Source organism: Orycteropus afer, unplaced genomic scaffold, assembly GCF_000298275.1.
Source record: "Orycteropus afer afer isolate SDZICR_OR568_19922 unplaced genomic scaffold, OryAfe1.0 scaffold00030, whole genome shotgun sequence".
NCBI lineage: Eukaryota > Metazoa > Chordata > Mammalia > Tubulidentata > Orycteropodidae > Orycteropus > Orycteropus afer.
This window is the reverse complement of record NW_006921617.1, coordinates 15,224,649-15,245,006: the sequence shown is the minus strand read 5'-3', so window position 1 is coordinate 15,245,006 and position 20,358 is coordinate 15,224,649. Positions and strand designations below refer to the sequence as shown.

Here is a 20,358-nt window from a genome sequence, read left to right as displayed (position 1 = left end):
CTGCTAACCAAAAGGTCAGCAGTTAAAACCTACCAGCTGCTCCACAGAAGAACAATAAGGTAATCTGCTTCTATAAAGATTTACAGCCTTGAAAACCCTATGGAGCACTTCTACTCTGTCCTATAGGGTCACAATGAGTGAAAATTGACTCAGTGGCAGTGTGTTTGGTTTTTTGGGGAGACTTGGTTGTTGTCACAACTTGGAGGCTGCTAACTTGCATCTAGTGAGTAAAGGCTAGGGATACTGCAGAACGTTCAGGATAGCCCCCCACAACAAGAATGTCAAGTAGTGTCAAGGCTGAGAAACCTTACCTAGACACGTTGCTTTCTTTTCAACCTTCGTACCTTTGTGCCGTCCCTCCAGCTGGAATATCATCTATTCTTCTGTAATCTTTTTTTTTTTTATTGTGATTTGTGTGAAGATTTACAGAGCAAATTCACTTTCCATACAGCAGTTTACATATACTTTGTCTCATGACATTGACCACAGTTTGTTGTTGTTGTTGTTGTTATTTGCCGTCGAGTCGGCTCCGACTCATAGCGACCCCTCCTTGGGTTTCCGAGGCAGTATCACTACGGAAGCAGGATTGCCCAACCTTCCTTCCGAGGAGTGGCTGGTGGGTTTGAACCGCCAGCCTTCTGGTTAGCAGTCAAGTGCCTTAGCCACTGTGCTACCAGAGCTCCCTGACCACAGTTTACCACAATGCAACAGCTCCCCTCCCACTTCTCCCCATAGTTGCCTCTTCGCAGTGTCCATCCCTCCATGGACTCCTGCCCCCTAAGCTGTCTCCCTGTGCATAGGCAGCCCTTCTTTCTCAATGATTGTTCTCTCCAAGGAGTGTATCTGCCTCAGGTAAATGTTCAACTCATATGCCTGTCTTCTGTTTGGCTGGAAACCACAGGTGTGGGTTCTATTCTTCTGTAATCTTTACCTGTAATCTGTAAAAATTCCAACCATTCTTTTAAGCCGTAAGTCAGCTGCCACTGTTTTTAGTGAAACCTTTTTTGATTGTACCAGTGAAAATTGGTCTCCTGTTTATGTAAACATCTAATGAACTCTTTTAAAACAGTTACATACTTGAAGTTAATTTTATATGTGTGTATATAAGATACTTATAATATTGTTTCCATTGTTAAGTGCATAAGCTTTATGAAGGCATTGTGTCTGTATCACTCATAACAATTAGCATTATCCCTTACACATAGAAGGCATACACTAAACAAGTAAGTTAATATGGGCTTTTAAAAATGATAGTACAATAAAATTTTCAGAAAGATGTAAAATAGAAAAGAAATTATAGTTAAAAAAAGAGAGAGAGAAAAAACAGTAGACATTAGAATCCCATATAATATGCATCATCAACCAATAGCTAACTAGCAGCTAGGTGCCAGATTATAGTTAAAAAGTTACAGATCCTATAATCTATTTTGACTGCTGTTTTTTATAGCCTCTACCTCTGTTTTCTTGAATAATGTTCTGTCCCTACCACTAACTTTTTTTTTTTTTTAGTAACATTGACTACCTTGTCAGGAAGATACATGATTTTATTTTAATACAAATATTAAAAATTAAAGAGGTTTTTTCCCCATATATCTTATACTACTGAAGAATTTGACACACACACAATAGGGATATTGACAGAAGATCAGCCCTTTTTAGAACTCTTTGTTTGTTTTGCTTTAAATTATTTACTTAAGCATAATTTTCAATATTGGTTTAGGTGCAAAATTCCCAATCAAATGGACAGCTCCTGAGGCTGCACTATATGGTCGATTTACAATAAAGTCTGATGTATGGTCTTTTGGAATTCTGCAGACAGAACTGGTAACAAAGGGCAGAGTGCCATATCCAGGTAAGCTTTTTATATCCTGTTAGTTTTTGTTTATCAGTGACTTTAACTGGGGCTTATTAGAAGCAAAGGAGCTCTAATAGTGCAGTAGTTAAGGCATTCAGCTGCTAACCAAACATTCAGCAGTTTGAACCCACCAGCCACTCCACAGAAGAAAGATGAAGCAGTCTGAGTCCATGAAGAGTAATAGCCTCGGAAACCCTATGAGGCAGTTCTACTCTGTCCTGTAGGGTCACTGTTAGTTGGAATCAACTCCATGGCAATGGGATTATTAGGAACAAGAATATAAGGAGGGAGAAGGGGACTTTGTTTACTCTCTCTCTTTTTTAATTATTCAGCATTAGATAGGCACAGCCAATGACAGCTACAATCCTTGAGATAGTGCAAGTATATGAAATGTGTTCCAAGTTCACCTCACCTTTTCCCCTTAGGAAATTTTCCAAAAGAGTCTTTTATCTCTATTTTGTCTGTCAGAACAAGCATGTCTTAAATATCCTGGGCAATCTTCCTTCCCCTCCTCCCATGTAATTGCTTTTTTAGTGTGACTGGCATATTTTATAAATATATTTTTGCCCTGTTTTCTTCAATAGTGTCTGGGTTCTCTAGTGCTCCTCTAACAGAAAATACCACAGGTGGATGGTTTTAACAAACAGGTGTTTATTCTCTTACAGTTTAGGAGGCTAGAAGTCCCAGTTCAAAGTGCCAAGCCCTAGGGGCTGGGTGAAAGCCCCTCAACCTTGGGCTTCAGCTCTGCCTTTTATTCCTGGCCCACTGAAGCTGGATCAGGCAGCTGCTGGCTGCTGAGGCTGACAAGCCCAAGGTCAACAAATACAATGACACAGTCCCAAAATTACCAAGCAACACAGCAGGCCACTAATTCAAGTCCATTAACGGTCCAAGGTCAGCAGACAACATGAGATGAACTCGGCCAAATGCAGGATCCAAGCGTGCCAAAAAACTCAAGAGACTTTTCTCAAAGCTGTCTTATTTACTGGAAGCAGACTGCATCTCTAAGGCAGCTACTTAGCTGCTCCAGTAGATTTCACTGTGGAGTTGATTACCAGTCTTATCATGGAGAATAACTACATCCAGCTACCCAGCCACTCAAAACCAGGCCCAGCCAAGTTGACACATGATGTTATCTACCACAAATAGAATATTTTCTTTTGAGAAGACCTTTACCATGTTTTTTTTAAAAACTAGTAAAGCATATTTTAAAATCATTTCTTTAAGAAATTTATTGATCATTAGAGAAAATAATAAATAAATATGTTTTCCTCTCAAAAATAAGAGATTTATTTAGCTTCAAGGGGTAAGAGGAAATTTTAGCTCACTTGAAATTCAGATAAAATTGAATACTCTTTTATGCTGATATTTCTCAAACTTTTTTCTAATAGTTATCCCTAATAAATGAGAGTGAAAGCATATAAAACCCAGTCTTCTGGGAAACTGTTAATACTAAATCTAATGTCATCAAGTTTTAATACCCACTCTTCCTTGTTGCTGCTGCTATGTGCTGATACTCAACATTCAAATTCCCCTCAATAATGATTTGTCATCACACTCTCCAATATTATTTTTATCTTAGTTCAGGGTCATTTTAATACACGTTTTGATTTTTCCATAACCTTCCTCCTTAAAGCTTGATTCTTCTCCTCCAGTGATCTCAGTAATCTTATCTCCCATCCTACTTTAGTCAGTTTTCCCGTGTTCATACCCTAAACCTTAACATTATCAGTAGCTGCAACACTTCCATGATCTCAGTTTATGCATCTATGCTGTCATCACTACTTCCCATTTTTTTGGCTAACTTGCTTTACCCCAACCCCAGCAATTTCTTGACATTACCAAGATCTTCAGTTCATTGATTCTATACCCCCTTCATGAAACCTTCCATTCCTTAACCACATCAAATTCTGTCATCAAGCAGTGTAATCACTCCTTGCATTTACATTTGCCCATTGTTGTTAGGTGCCATGGTGTGGATTTCAGCTAGTAACTACCCCATGTGACAGAGTAGAACTGTCCTTTACCTTTAGTTCATCACTCCTGATAGCAAAATAACATCACTAATTAACTCCAATTCTGCCTACTACATGCCTGTATTCATGTGGCTAAATATGGCTGTAGAAAAAAATCTAACCATTTTATTAAATAGTTTGACTTTAAATTGATAACCATGAGAAACTTAACAGTTTGGGCCATGATGGAGTGCCTATTATCCAACTTAAACTATCCAACTACAAAAATTAGACAAAATCTTTAAAACAACTGCAACCATAGACTTAAGATGGGACAAGCATGTGAGATAGACCCTACATTTATCAGCTTTCTCCATGAAGGTATTGTTTAAACAATATAAGGCAGTAAAACCCACACAGCAGCAATCTCATTAGGCAAAGGAGGCAGAAGTCTTCTGATTCAGGACTGCTAAAATGCTGGGATCTGAAGAGTAGGACCCAGGGAGGAAGGAATCATAGGGAAGGAGTGCAAAAAATCTGCTTCAAAATAAACAAGTCCTTCATCAACTACTAATTGTATATGCACAGGGTGAGATTCTGGGAGGCCTAACAGAGAATAGCCACTAGGAGGCTGGGGAGTGGAGCAGAGATCCCGGGTCAGAGAGTGATGGAGTGTTCTTGACAACCGAAAGTGGTGAGACCCTGGTGAATACTCTTAAGACCTTTTTTTGAGACCCCAAGAAAGACCATGTTCTAGGAAAAAGGGAAAAACTGAAATAGACTTTATATAACAAAACTTTAAAGCCAAACTTTGACAAGATCTGCTGGTTGTTTTATTACCTGATAGAATAAAACTTAACATCCTTTAGAGAAAATTACCCTGATCCAAATAATCTACAATGTATGATATATAATGTCTAGCATAAAATAAAATAATTACTAGACACGGGAAGAAGAGGAAGAGATAACTAATAATTAAGTGTTAAAAGTCAGTCAGAGCAAACCCAAGAGTTGATCACGATCTTACAGTTAGCAGACAAGAACTTCAAAATAACAGTATTTAAATAGAAGAAAAATTTGGCACAACAGATGAAAAACAGAATATCAACAAATGGAATCTTTAAAAAAAAAAAAATGGAAATTCTAAAACTGTAAAAACAATATATGAAATTAAGAACTCGTTAGATGAACACATCAGAAAACAAGATTAGTAGGCTCAGAGACATTTAATAGAAAACATCCGAAGAATGCACAGAGAACAAAGAAATAGAATAAAATAAGTAGGGCACTTAGTCAAAAGGTCTAATTTATATGTAATTAGAGTCCTAGAAGGAACCGAAAGAGAGAACAAAACTATAGCATTATTTGAAAAAATGATAGCTAAAAACTTTACAAATGTGATAAAAGTCACTAACCCACAGATTGAGTAAACTCGAGAGAATCTTAGCATAAATTTAAAAACAAAAAATAACCTTAGTGAAGTTCAAGTAGGCATATCATAGTCAAATTGTTAAAATATTTATATTGTAAAAAGTTATAAAGCAACTAAACCTGCAGACTAGGAAAAAAAATCTTTGGGAACAATATAACTGATGTTTTGTTGTTAGGTGCTGTCAAGTTGGCTCCGACTCCTAGCAACCATATGTACAACAGAACTAACCACTGCTTGGTCATGTGCCATCCTCACAGTCCTTGCTATACCTGAGCCCATCATTACAGCCACTGGGTCAATCATCTTGTTGAGGGTCTTACCCTTTTTCACTGACCCTCCACTTTCCCAAGCATGAGATCCTTCTCTAGGTAAAGGGCCCTTCTGACCACATGACCAAAGTAGCTGAGGTGAAGTCTAGCCATTCTCACTTCCAAGGAACATTTTGGCTGCACTTCTTCCAGGACACATTTGTTCGTTCTTCTGGCTGTCCATGGTACTTTCAGTATTCTTCGCCAGCACTACAACTCAAAAACATCAGCTCTTCTTTGGTCTTCCTTATTCATTGTCCAGCTTTCACATGGCATATGAGGTGACTGAAAATATCTTGGCTTGGCTTAGGTGCACCTTAGTCTTCAGAGTGACATCTTTGCTCTTCAGCACTTTAAAGGTGTCTTTTGCAGCACACTTGCACAGCGCAGTAAGACGTCTGATTTCTTGACTGCTGCTTCTGTTGGTGTTGATTGTGGATCCAGCTAATATGAAATCTTTGACAACTTCAGTCTTTCTTCCATTTACCGTAATGCTGCTTGTTGGTCAGTTATGAGGATTTTTGTTTTCTTTATGTTGAAGTGTAATCCATACTGCATACCGTAGTCTTTAATCTTCATCAGTAACTGCTTCAAGTCATCTTCACTTTCAGCAAACAAGGTTGTGTTATCTGCATACTTCAGTTTGTTAATGAGTCTTCCTCCAGTCCTGATGCCGTATTCTTCATATAGGTTAGCTTCTCATATTATTTGCTCAGTAAACAGATTGAAACAGTGTGGTAAAAGCATACAACCCTGACACACTCCCTTCCTGATTTTAAACCATGCAGTATCACCTTGTTCTGTTAGAATGACATCTTCCTAATCTATGTACAGGTTCACATGAGCACAATTAAGTGTTCTGGAATTCCCATTCTCAGTGCTATCCGTAATTTGTTATGATCCACATGGTCAAATGCTTTTGCATAGTCAATGAAACACAAGTAAACACCCTTCTGGTATTCTTTGCTTTCAGCCAAGATCCATCTGACATCAGTAATCCCTTGTTCTGCATCCTCTTCTGAATCCAGCATGCATTTCTGGAAGTTCCCGATCAATATACTGCTGCAATACCATTTTTGAATTATCTTTAGCAAAATTTTACTTGCATGTGATATTAATGATACTGTTCAGTAATTTCCACATTTTGTTGGATCACCCTTCTTTGAAATGGGCATAAATATGGCTCTCTTCCAGTCAGTTGGCCGGGTAGCTGTGTTCCACATTTCTTGGCATAGACAAGTGCCTCCAGCATGAAATCCGTTTATGGAAACATCTCAGTGGGTATTTCATCAGTTCCTGGAGCCTTTTTTGCCAGTTTCTTCAGTGCAGCTTGGACTTCTTCCTTCAACACCATTGGTTCTTGATTATATACTGCCTCCTGAAATGGATCAACAGCAACCAATTCTTTTTGGTACATTGACTCTGTGTATTCCTTACATCTTCTATTGATGCTACCTACATCATTCAGTATTTCTCCCATAAACTCAAAACTCACTGCCGTCAAGTGGGATCCGACTCATAGCAACCCCTCCCCTCCGTGGGTTTCTGAAGCAGTATTTCTGCAGAAGTAGATCGCCCAGTCTTCCTTCCAAAGAGTGAACCATCAGCCTTCTGGTTAGCAGTCAAATGCCTTAGGCATTCACCAGAGCTCCTATTTCCCCCATACTATCCTTCAATATTGAATTTTTTTCTTCAGTTGTTTCAGCTTTAGAAATGGCCAACCATGTTCTTCCCTTTTGGTTTTCTAACTCCAGGTCTTGGCAAATTTCAGTATAATAATTGGCTTTGTCTTCTTGAGCTGCTTTTTGAAATCTTCTGTTCAGCTCTTTCATGTTGTCATTTCTTCTATTTGCTTTAGCTACTCTCCATTCAAGAGCAGGTTTCATAGTCTCTTCTGACATCTGTTTTGGTCTTTTCTTCCTTTCCTTTCTTTTTAATGACCTATTTGTTTTTTTATGTAACATCTCATTCATGTCATCCCACAATTCATCTTGTTTTTGGCCATTGTGTTCATTGCATCAAATCTATTCTTCACATGGTCTTTTACTTCAGGGGGGATATAATCAGAGTTATAATTTGGCTCTTAGAGACTTGTTTTAATTTTCTTCAGTTTCATCTTGAACTTGCATATGAGCAATTGATGGTCTTTTTCACAGTCAGCTCTTGGCCTTGTTTTGGCTCAACAGCTTCTCCATCACCTCTTTCCACAGATGTAGTTAATCTGATTCTTGTGCATTCCATCTGTTGAGGTCCACTTGTGTAGCTGCCATTTATGCTGAACAAAGGTATTTGCGACGAAGGTGGTGGTGGTGGTTGTTATGTGCCATCGAATCGGACCCGACTCATAGTGACCCCTTCTTGGGTTTCCGAGGCAGTATCATTATGGAAGTAGATTGCCCAACCTTCCTTCCAAGGAGTGGCTGGTGGGTTTGAACTGCCAGCTTTCTGGTTAGCAGTCAGGTGCCTTAGGCACTATGCTACCAGAGCTCCCAATGAAGGTGGTAGGTCTTGCAAAATTCTGTCATGCGATCTCCAGTGCCAGTTCTATCACCAGGGCCATATTTTCCAACCACTGGTGATGATTCTTTGTTTCCAACTTTCACATTGCAATCACCAGTAATAATCAAGATATCTAGGTTACATGTTTGGTCAATTTCAGCCTGCAGAAGTTGGTAAAAATCTTAAATTTCCTTGCCTTTGGTTTTAGTGCTTGGTGTGTAAATTTGAATAATAGTAGTATCTGGTCTTCCTTATATGTGAATAGGTTTTATCTATCACTGACAGCATTGAATTTCAGGATAGATCTTGAAACATTCTTTGTGACACCATTCCTCTTCCATTTGTCATTCCCAGCATAGTAGATCATATGATTGTCTGGCCAGAACCAGTCCATTTCAGCTCACTAATGCCTAGGATATCGATATGTATTCCATTTAATATTTTACAACTTCCAATTTTCCTAGTTTCATACTTTGTACATTTCATGTTCCAATCATTAGTGGATGTTTGCAGCTGTTTCTTCCCATTTTGAGTTGTGCCACGTCAGCAAATGGAGGTCCTGAAAGCTTTACTCCATCCATGTCATTAAGATCAACTCTACTTTGTGTAGGCAGGTCTTCCCCAGTTGTATTTTGAGTGCCTTTTGACATATAAAGGGCTCACCTTCCAGCACTATATCAGACAGTGTTTCAAGGTTATTCATAAAATTTTCCAGTAATACATCAGACAGTGTTTTACTGCTGTTCTTAAGGTTTTCACTGGCCAGTTCTTTGAGAAGTGGATGGCAGGGGTCTCGCTTAGTGTGGAAGCTCCACTGAAACCTGTCCACCATGGGTGACCCTACTGGTAATTGAAATACCAATGGCATAGCCTCCAGCCTTATAACAACACACAAGCCACCACAGTACAACAAACTGACAGACGAATGTATAACTGGTAAGAATCTTATATCTGAAATGTATAGAAAACTTCTACAACTTAACAGGAAAAAGACAACCCAGTCAAAAACCAAGTAAAGGGCATGAACAGACACATCACCAAAGAGGGTATTCAGATGCCAACAGACACATAAATGCTCAACGTCATTAACCATCAGAGAAATGCAAGTCAAAACCACAGTGAAAAACCATTGACACTTACCCCTCAGTTGTTTTAAAACAAAAACGAGAATATAAGGGGGCAGGGCAACTAGATTAATTGGAACTGAAATAACAAGAGTGTTCACACATCATGAAGAGGTAACCAGTGTCACTGAACAACTTGTGTAGAAATTGTTGAAAGGGAACCTAAATTATTGTATAAACCTTCACTGAATACAGTAAAATACTATTAAATTAATGTTTAAAAAAAAAAAAACAGAGGTAGGTGGTATATTATCTTCATAGGGGCAGCAATTGGACTGACAGCTAACTTTTCAGGAGATGTGGAAGCCAGAAGAAATGTCTTTAAAGTGCTGAGGATAAAAACATTGATTTAGCATCCTGTGTTCTTCATAAATGAAGGCAAAAATAAAAATACTTTCAGATTCTTTAAAAATAAAAATCTAAAGATTTTGTCATGATTAATCTATACTACAACAAATACAGTGGGAGAGTTCTTCAAGGTGGGAGGAAATGATCCTATATGGAAGCACAGGACTGCAGGAAGGAATGAGAAGCACCAGATAGAGTAGATATGAATGAATATTAACTATTTAAAATAACAACAATTAGGTTTCTTATCAAATTTATAGGGAGCTCTGGTAGCATAGTGGCTAAGGCACTTGACTGCTAACCAGAAGGCTGGCGGTTCAAACCCACCAGCCACTCCTCGGAAGGAAGATGGGGCAATCTACTTCCGTAGTGATACTGCCTCGGAAACCCAAGGAGGGGTTGCTATGAGTCGAGTCTGACTCGATGGCACATAACAACAACAACAACAATCAAATTTATAAAGTATATAAAAGTAAACTGTGACAGGACTTCTGGTAAGAAGGCAGAATAGGCAGACAAGCTACACAGACCCTCTTCAACAAAGAAACGAGAAACCAGTTGAAACAGATAAAGAAGGTAATCTGGCACCCTGATTGTTGAGAAGAAGGCTAAAGAAATGGATTAATTAGCAACTAGTAGAAGAACCTGAAGGAAAACAGTGAGTAAGGAGACAAATTGAGCTGTGCACTGTTGGCTATCCTAACGGCATAGCCCATTTGAATATTTACAAGTGGTTTTAGGACCTAGACAGCAACCTAAGAATCAGCCTTGTTCTTCAAGGACTGCATGGACAACTGCACTGGTGGCTGACAACTAGAAAGGAAAACAGCAAATAGGGAGACAGACTGACTATGGACTTTCAGCTGTCCTGAGGGTGCAGCCATTTTGAATATTTGCAAGTGGTGTTCTGATACCAGTGTCTGCTTGCCAAAGACAGCATGGGCAACCACACTGTAGGCTAATGAATGGAGAAGTGTGATGTTCCCTTTGTTACTCTTATACCCTACCCTCTCTTGGTGAACAGAGGTGTGGCCATCCCCCACATCCACCCACCTCCTGGACAAGCAGGAATTCCATCCTAGTTTGTGTGCTCTGACAGATCCTGGGCTCTGCCCTGCCCACCCTCCCCCTCCAGTTTTGTTTCTATTATTTTTAATTTATTCTTTTATTCTTCCTTTTTTATTTATTTTTTCCCTTCCCTGGTTCATTGGTTCTCTCTCTCCCTCTTTCCCTTCCTCTCCTTTTCATGGTTCCTGTCTTTTTTCTTTTGGTTCTTCCCATCCCTTGTTTTTCTTTTTGCATTTTTCTCTTTAATATTCTTTTACTCTTGCTCTTTTATTCTCTTCTCCCCATATATTGTGGGGGCTTTTCCCTCATTTTCTATTTCTATTTCTTTTGTCTGTATAAACAATTTCTTTAAATATTTCTTCTCACTTACTGCCTTTTTGTATTGTTTTGTTTTGCTATTGATTATGTTTGTTTATTCAGTTTGTGGGGTTTTTTTAATTGATTGTTTTTGGTGGTTTATTTATTTATTTTGTCTGAGTGGGAGACAGCAACCATGCCCATATGACTTAATCATACCTGCACCTGTGCAGCCCCACCTACTGAGTGAGGGCCACCACATGATTCTGCACCAACTGACCAATGACAGACAGTGGCCAATACCAGTCCAACTCACCCTTAACTGCTCTTCATAAACAGCTAACAGAGATCTGTGCACCCACTCTCATTCTTTATCACACCCATTAGGAGACAGGTAGTGAGTGCCTCAGTGCTGCCAGGTAGCAAATAGAGGAGCACAGTACCCTGCTTACTGAGATATATTAAAACAAAGAAAAAAAGATCTTGGGCAAATCACACAACATGTAATCACCAAATAAATATAAATACAACAATGTCACAATGTCTAGGAGACAACAGACTATCACAGTCCACACAAAGAAGCAAGACAAAGTAGTAAAACAAGGGACCAGGATTCAGACCCAGAAAAATTTCTTGAGGAAGAAACTGCATTGGAACTCCCTGATAAGGAAAAAGAATTATGTTTAGGTATCTTCAGCATATTGAGAGACAGATCAAAGAAAATACTGATAAAACTAAGGTAAACACAGACAGAACCCTAGAACAATTTTAGAAGACAATAAGAGCAAAATGACAAAATAAATGAAAAATTAGAAATGATACAAAATCTACAGATAGAAATACAGAAAATTAGTGCTAAAATTTCAGAAATAGATAATATATTGAACAGGAAAAGGAGTAGAATTGAATCAGTGGAAGACAGTGAGATTGAAGACAAATACTTCAATACTACTTTGGTAATAAGCTCTCATGGCATAGTGCCTAAGGCATTTGACGGCTAACCAGAAGGCTGGTAGTTCCAATCCAGCAGCCACTCCTCAGAAGGAAGATTGGGCAATCTACTTTGGTAGAGATACTGCCTCAGAAACCCAAAGAGGGGTCACTGTGAGTCGAATCGTCGACAGTGAGTTTGGTTTTGGGGTTATTTATTTATTTGTTTGTTTGGTACTTTGGTAAGGGGTCAATCAGAAAAAAAGATCAAAACAAAATTAAGTAAGCCTAAGATTCATATGGTATACCATCAAGAGGAATAATGTATGTGTAATCAGAATTCCAGAACAGGAAGAGACCAATAAAACTGCAAAGACAATTGTCAAAAATGTACTGGAAGAGAAAAATACGTGGCAACAACATATCTGACAAGGGACTTATTTCTAAAATTTATTAAAAAAACTCCAACAGCTCAACATGAAAAAGCCAAACAATCCAATTTAAAAAATGGGCAGAAGACATGAACAGACACTTCACCAAAGAAGATATTCAGACAGCTAACAAACACATAAAGAAATGTTCATGATCATTAGCCATTAGAGAGATGCAAATGAAAACATCAGTGAGTGCATCTCACCTCAGCACTAATAGCAAATTTCAGCAACACAGAAAATAACAAATGCTGGCAAAGAGTGGAGAAACTGGGACTCTCATACACTGCTGGTGGGACTGTAAAATGATATAACCAATGTGGAAATCATTATGACGATTCCTTAAAAAGTTGAAAATAGAAATACTGTTTGATCCAGCAATCTCGTTACTAGGTATATATCCTGAGGAAGTGAGTGCCAGACACAAACAGATAAATGCACTCATGTTCATTGCAGCACTGTTCATAATAGCAAAGAGATGGAAACAACCTAAGTGCCCATCGACAAAATAATGGATAACCAAACTATGGTACATACACACAGTGGAATACTATGCAACATGACACTAAAGAATAAAGTAGAATCTGTGAAACACTACATAACATGGATGAACCTAGAGGACTTGATGCTGAATGAAGTCAATCACAGAAGGACAAATATTGTATTGGTTCACTTCTGTAAAAAGTCAAAGAAAGGTTTAATATGGGAGGAAACTTCCTTTGTTGGTTTCAGGGTTGGGAGAGGAGGGGAGGGAACACTGCTAGACAGGTAGATACGGGTATTGATTTGCATGAAAGGAAAGGCAGTATGCCAAAAGTGAGTGACCAGCACGGTAGCACTAAGGAAAAGGAAGACACAGAGAGGCGCACAAGAGGTACAGACAACAAAGATAAACTCTTTCACATACACAGTGTTGGAGTAATCAGTGATAACAAAGAGTAACCCACGGGTAAATAGATGCATAGACAGGCTGAATGATCAGGTATGTCTAGGTGTAAGGGAATAGACCCATGACCATATATAAGGTTGGTAGACAGTATTTCTACATACGTACTTGTATTTGCTGAAAGAATGTCCATATAAGAAGAACTAATTGGGGGCAAAGTTACGGTAACTTCTTAGGCATAGTCATCCATCCTCATGGAGCAAGTTGTTGGACCTGTGGGCTCAGAGCCATAGTTGCAGGGAACATCAAGCTCAATTGGCATAACATACTACACTAAAACATTTTTGTACAATCTATTTTGATGAGTAGTGGCTGGGGTCTTAAAAGCGTGCAAGCAACCTCTAGATGCCACAGTGTGTCTCTCCTCATCCAGAGCAAAGAATGAAGAAAAACCAAAGATACATAGAAACAGTCCAAGGGACTAGTGGACTATGTGAACCTCAGCCTACATGGCTGAGACCAGAAGAACAAGGTGGTGCCCAGCTACCATCAACCACTCGAAAAGGGATCAGTGCAGGAGATCCTAGATAGAGTGGAAGAACAATGTGGAACTGAACTCAAAATCATTTTAAGAAAAAAAGACCAAGTTTACTGGTCTGATAGAGCCTGGTGAGACCCAAGACTATGTACCCTAGTTACCCTTCAGGTTTGGAATTGAACTCACTTCCTTGGCCTCCAGATAAACAATAGACAGGCATGTATAGGGTGAACATTTATATCAGGTAGATACACTCCTTAGACCTGTCATCATGGATAACAGAAGGGCAGTATTTGCACAGAGAGACAGCTCAGGCAGCAGGAATGCATAGGAAAGAAGGACATAGAGAAGAGGTAACTACAGGGAGGAAGTGGGATAAGAGCTCTTTAATATTGTGGGGATTTGCACTCAATGTCATGAAATAGAATGCGTATGAACTTCTGTATGGAAAATTAATTTGCTCTGTAAACTTTCACCCAGATCACAATAAAAATTTAAAAACAAACTATATACAATAATAACACAAAAAGTAGAAGGGATTAAAAAAAAAAGTAATAGGTAAACTGTTCTAAGTTTCTTTCTGTTTGGGAAAAAGTATAATCAAAGAAGAATATTATAATGCCAAGGATAAGCACTAAAAGAATTATAAAACAGGGCAAACTTAAAAAAATAAACTAGTAGAGGAGAGAAACGAAATGGAATAATGAAAAATGCTTGATTATTAAAAAGAAGTAAACAAGGAACAGATGAGACAATGGCATCTAAATAATAGAATGGTAGAGTTAAACCCAACTGTATCCATAATTGGAGTCAAAATTGGTGGTTCAAGTCAACCTAGAAGTGCCTTAGAAGAAATGCCTGGCGATTTACTTGTAAAAAATCAGCCATTGAAAACCCTGTGCCTTGACACTGGCTAGTTTTAGTTTTATATCCATAATTGCATTACATATAAGTGCACTAAACAGTCCAGTTAAAAAATGGAGGTAAGACTTGATTTTAAATACACAAATGCTAAAGTGTTATTTATAAGAGACATAGTTTAAGTAATTCTGACTCATAGGTACCCTATAGGGTAGAGCATATAGGGTTTCCAAGGCTGTAATCTATACAGAAGCAGACTGCCATCCTCCCGTAGAATGGCAGGTAGGTTCAAACCACCAACCTTTCAGTCAGCCAAGCCCTTTAACTACTGCACCACCAGGGCTCCTTATTTTAATGACACAAAAAGAAATTAAAAAGATGGAAAAAACATACAAATGCTAACCAAAAGAAAGCCAGGTTGAGGATGGAGGGGTAATCGTGTTCTAGATCGTAAATATTTATTATTTCTGGTGATGGGAGAAGTGGCGCCAAATGTGGCTATAGTAAGCACAGCTTGACCAAATAAATGACATCACTGAGAAGTTCTCAAGAGAAAAAGGATGTTTGTACTCAAGAATTTGATGTTATATAATTTACCAACAAATAAAGGCCAAAAAATAGTGTTATCACATATGTATTTGTATTGGCATAAAAGTATACAAATAGGTACAGGTATATACATAGGTGTTCACAGAAGTATTTATACGTACATGTAAGTACAAATACGGGCATGCAGGCACTTACATTCATAGATGACACAACTATAGATACTCCTTAGACATAACCAAATGCTTTCTGAGATTGGTTTTCTAGGTTTAAACGCTTAGGACCTTAGACTCATGGGACAACTCAGTCATTTGGCATAATATAGATCACAAAGTTCTTGTTCTACATCCCAGTTTGATGAGCTTAAAAGGTGGTTAGCAGCCAACCCAAGGAGGGGTCACTATGAGTCGGGGCCGACTCGACGGCAAATAACAACACAACAACAACAAGAACTGCTGGTCTCTACTTGTTAGGAGCAAAAGAATAAGAGAGAAACTGAAGTCTCAGGGAAGAAACAAGCCTACAAGACTAAAAGCCTACATAATCCATGGCCTCATCTATCCTAAGATCAGAAGAACTAGGTAAAGCCCAGACTAACTGGACCAGTTGAGACCAGAGGGCTTTCTGAGACTGGCCCTGAGATAACCCTTTAAACCTCAAACCAGAACTCTTCCCCTGAGATCACCTTTTAGCAAAACAACAGAGTAGCACACAAAATAAAGGATAAAATAATGTATTCCTTTAAAAATCCATCTGTTTGAGAACAAAAGGTCACCATTTACTCTAAAGCAAAGTTAGAAAAGATAAGGGGGCAGGGAAACTAGAATACTGGAAACAGAACCACCCAAACGCAGAATGTTGACACATTGTTAAAAATATAACAGTGTCACTGAACAATTTGTATAGAAATTGGCAAAGAGGAACCTAATTTACTTCGTAAACTTTCACCAAAAATGCAATAAAATTTTATTAAAAAGGAAAGAAAGCTAGTTTAACAGTAACTTTAAGGAAGAATATTACTAGAGACAGAGAGGAACATTTCATAATGATAAAGGGGCAGGCAGTTCAACATAGAAACACAAAATTCCACAATTTATTTGTGACTAAATATATAACTTCAAATTATATAAAACAAAAATTAGTAAGCTTGAGATAGCCTAGTTAAATATTTAGATGAGAGTGAGAATATAAACAATTTGTACATTGCCAGTTTTTAAAGAACTAAAAGATAAACATCTGTCTGATTATTTCAAGAGGATTCTGAAAGAACTTACACATGTAACAAAAAAGCATCAACTACAGGCTCATCTCACCGGCTGTCCATATCAAAGTTAACAGTAAGCTGTTTTCACTAGTGTTGTTTAGAGACAGTAACACACCTTGGCAGGTACAAACCAGTATACAGTATTTAAATTTATTGAGCACTGAATATGATACCATGTGATTTTAAGTATATCAGCAGTCTTAGAATCATTCTTTCTCATTTTCTACTGGGGAGTAGAGGAGAGAAACAACTGTCTGCTGTGCCAAGGACATTATAGTACCGTCTTACACCACATAGTGTCCATTCAGGCAGTGTCTGACCACATGCATGTCCGTAGTCCCATAAAGTTGTGATAGAATTCAAAAATCCTGACTGGAGAACGGGGCATGGCTAAGGCAACACCGTCCCACCCACAACACATGTATCTCATGTCTCTTGTATACAAAGCAGTTGTGCTGCCAGATATATGATGGTACAATACACATATACATATGTCTTGATAGACATAGTAAATGCTTCCGTTACTGGCTTATGTATGTGCTATACTTTCTATGTAAAAAGTTTACCATTTCACAGTGTATGCTTCAACTCATAGGCAGCAGCATCCAGTCTCATATATCACATGTCTCTTGAGTGTTTTAGTGTTACTTCTGTGTTTAATTTTCTTTTGAAAGTATTACCATGAAGTGCATCATGGCTCCCAAATGCAGCAAAACGAGTGCTAGTGACAGTAGCAGCAAGACAGGAGAAGTAAAATGAAAGATTATTAAACAACACAATGGTGGAAAATCAGTGAATACTGTTATCGTGATTTAGGTATGTCACACTCAACGATCATGATGATCCTCAAAAATAAAGAAGAAATTCTCAAGCTGTTAAAGGATTGCATCCACTGAAAGCTGCAAGGCTAATGAAAATACAAGAGGGAACTATATCAGATACAGAGAAATTGCTAATGATGTGGATTGAAGACCCAACCCAAATGCAAATTCTTCTCAGCATGTAGGTGATCATGATCAGGCTATTATATGGTGTTCATATGACAGCCAAATCATATGACATCCTATTTCATAGAATGTATTGTGGACGTTAAGTAACACATTTTTTGAAGCTCACGAATTTCTATAATAGTGCCCTTTAAGATAACTATTTTCATCCCATAGATACGGAGTACTTCTAGTACATTTCTGCCATATTTTAATTTCATAACTATTGAAATAAAAGGAGTGCTGGTGTAGTTTTGATTATCAGAAAATTCTGAAGGGTCAAACTTTGATTATTAGAAGTTATTTTTGTCAGACTTGGGCTTATTTAATCAATCTCAACAATCAGTTAAAATAATGGAAAAGTATAACAAAGGTTATGAACAAAAGCATAAGATGGAAAAAAAAAAAAAAAAGGTACCTTAAACTGTGATATATCCTCACTGAATATTCCCTTGCTGCTCTTTGCTTGCCCCTGACAACTTCTGGTTGTATTTCTGTGGTTTGTAAAATGAACTGGATTTCACTTACAAAGATGATACACCCTACTTAGATGAAACTTTTAAGTATTGGGCTCTACAGTAATAGTCATGTAATTTCCTTATGTAGTAAATAAAGGTGTATTTCTCAGAACATATACCAAAAAATAGAAATAATGATTTAACTGTTACATTGGTTCATTAAAAAAAAAAAAAAAACCTCACTGCCATCGAGTTGCATCCAACTAATAGCGACCCCTCCTTGGGTTTCCAAGGCGGTATCACTACAGAAGTAGATTGCCCAGTCTTCCTTCCAAGGAGTGGCTGGTGGGTTTGAACTGCCAACCTTCTGGATAGCAGTCAACTCACTGATTTTTTTCAAGGTTGTGGAAGATGCAAGAGATGGGTCTGACTTGTCAACAGGCAAGGGACTTGGTGTGGAAAATGGGAAGAACCCAGCTGAGGGCTCCATGATACTGTATAGTATCATGATACTGTATAGTATGGAAAGAAAATTTTGATGGCCTGTGACAGCACAGGGTGAGCTGTTCTTGAGCGAGGCAAGATGGGGAAGATGACACAGGCATACAAGAAGGGAACTTTTTCAGGAAAGTGACTTGATATAAAGTTGCATAGTCAGTATATTTGACAAAACCAGTACTAGAGCTCACTTTTCTAAATTCTTGCTTGAAAGTTCTTTCAGACACTATGTTGCCACTGATTATTAGTCCAGTTTTGATTGAGAAGTATCATTATCTCAAAGGGACACCCTAATTTGTCAGAAATCAAATGGAATTGGCTTTTTTATTTTGCTGCTTTTAACTGTGATTTGGGTGAAAGTTTACAGAGCAAATTGGTTTTCTATTCAAATACATTCACATTCTGTTCTGTGACATTTACTACAATCCACACACTAATAGCATTTTTCCCACTTCCTCCCTGTGTTCATCTGTTCCGTTTGTTTTTCCTTCCCATCCCCTCCCACCTTCCTAGCTCTGTCCCTGGGCAAATGCTATCCTCTTGATCTCACATGCTTGATTTTTCTAATGAGTGCAAACCCTCCTGATGTTACTGTTCACCATATAGTCCTATCTACCATTTGGCTGCCAATTGACTCATGGGGGTGTCTGAGAGTTCTACCAGTCCTCATTGGGCCAATATCATTTATGATTTTTAGTTTTGTTCCACATTTCCCCTGACTCTGCCCAGGACCTTTATTGTGATCCTTTCCAGAGCAGTCAGCAGTGGTAGCTGAGCACCATCTAGTTCTTCTGTTCTTAGGGTTGTGGAGGCTGGGGTTCATAACCAGACACCTTGAGGGAATAAGTTGCTGGGTATGGAGGCTTAGGACCATAGTCTCAGGGGAACAGTAAGGTCAATTGGTATGACATAGTCCACACTGGGTCTTGAAAGTTTGTGAGCAGCCATCTAAGGGGCAACTATCAGTCTCTCCCTGTCCAAAGCAAAGCAGAGTGAAGAAAATCAAAGATGTTGGAGTTGACTTTTAAAGGCATATGTGTGAAAATTTGGGGGGGGAATGAGAAAAATAGATGTTGAAACAAATTAGCATTACTTTGCCTTTTAATATTTATTGCTTTGTTGAAAGCAGCATTTCATGAAACCAAGTTACGTTACTTCAAATCAGTTAGCAGCTAGGGGATTTGTCCTGTTTTGCTACTGGTGGTTGTGCTCGTTGTTTTTTATTGTTTGAATCTTGTAATTTAGGTATGGTGAACCGTGAAGTGCTGGAACAGGTGGAAAGAGGATATAGGATGCCTTGCCCTCAGGGCTGTCCAGAATCCCTGCATGAATTGATGAATCTTTGTTGGAAGAAGGACCCTGATGAAAGACCAACATTTGAATATATTCAGTCCTTCTTAGAAGACTACTTCACTGCTACAGAGCCACAGTACCAGCCAGGAGAAAATTTATAAGCCAAGTAGCCTGTTTTATATGCACAAATCTGCTAAAATGGAAAGAACTTGTGTAGAGTTCCTCACTTATGTACAGGAGTCAAAAGAAGAAAATCTTCTTTACTCTGCATGTTTTCTATGGTAAACTGGAATTCCAGACATGGTTGCACAAAACCACTTTTTTTTTTCCAAGTGTTAAACTGTAAAGTACCAATGATACTCCAACTTTTTTCAGGGTCCAAAGAAAGTATGGCTAAGATATTGATGACAGTGTGAGTGATAGCATGACAATGAAAAGCAGCAAGGCTACTGTTTCTTCCCCAAACTCAGAATTGTTAGGGGAAAATCATTATAGACAGAACCTGGGATATAAAAAGTAATACCATAATAAAACCTAAAATTAAGGAATTTCATGGGACCAAGCAATTCCATTCCAGTTTTTAAAAATTCCTTGCATTCGTTATTTAAAAAAAAAAATTTCTAAGTTGAACAGTTAATATGTGGTTTTAATATATGCTTCCATTGCCCTGAAAATAGAGGCGCTCTGGTGGTGTAGTGGTCAAAGTATTCAGCTGCTAACCAAAAGGTCGGTGATTCAAACCCACCAGCAACCCTAGTGGAGGGAGATGAGGCAGTCTGCT

General features: G+C 38.3%; 1 protein-coding gene across 1 annotated transcript in view; it reads left to right on the top strand.

Annotated features, from left to right (window-relative positions):
• YES1 (YES proto-oncogene 1, Src family tyrosine kinase) overlaps nt 1–19,738 on the top strand; it is a 58,340-nt gene extending 38,602 nt beyond the window's left edge. Inside the window, exons 10-11 of the mRNA XM_007935607.2 lie at nt 1,721–1,852; nt 19,530–19,738. Coding sequence (XP_007933798.1) covers nt 1,721–1,852; nt 19,530–19,738 — 341 coding nt within the window. The remainder of the gene's footprint in view (nt 1–1,720; nt 1,853–19,529) is intronic.
• Nucleotides 19,739–20,358: the final 620 nt, after the last annotated feature.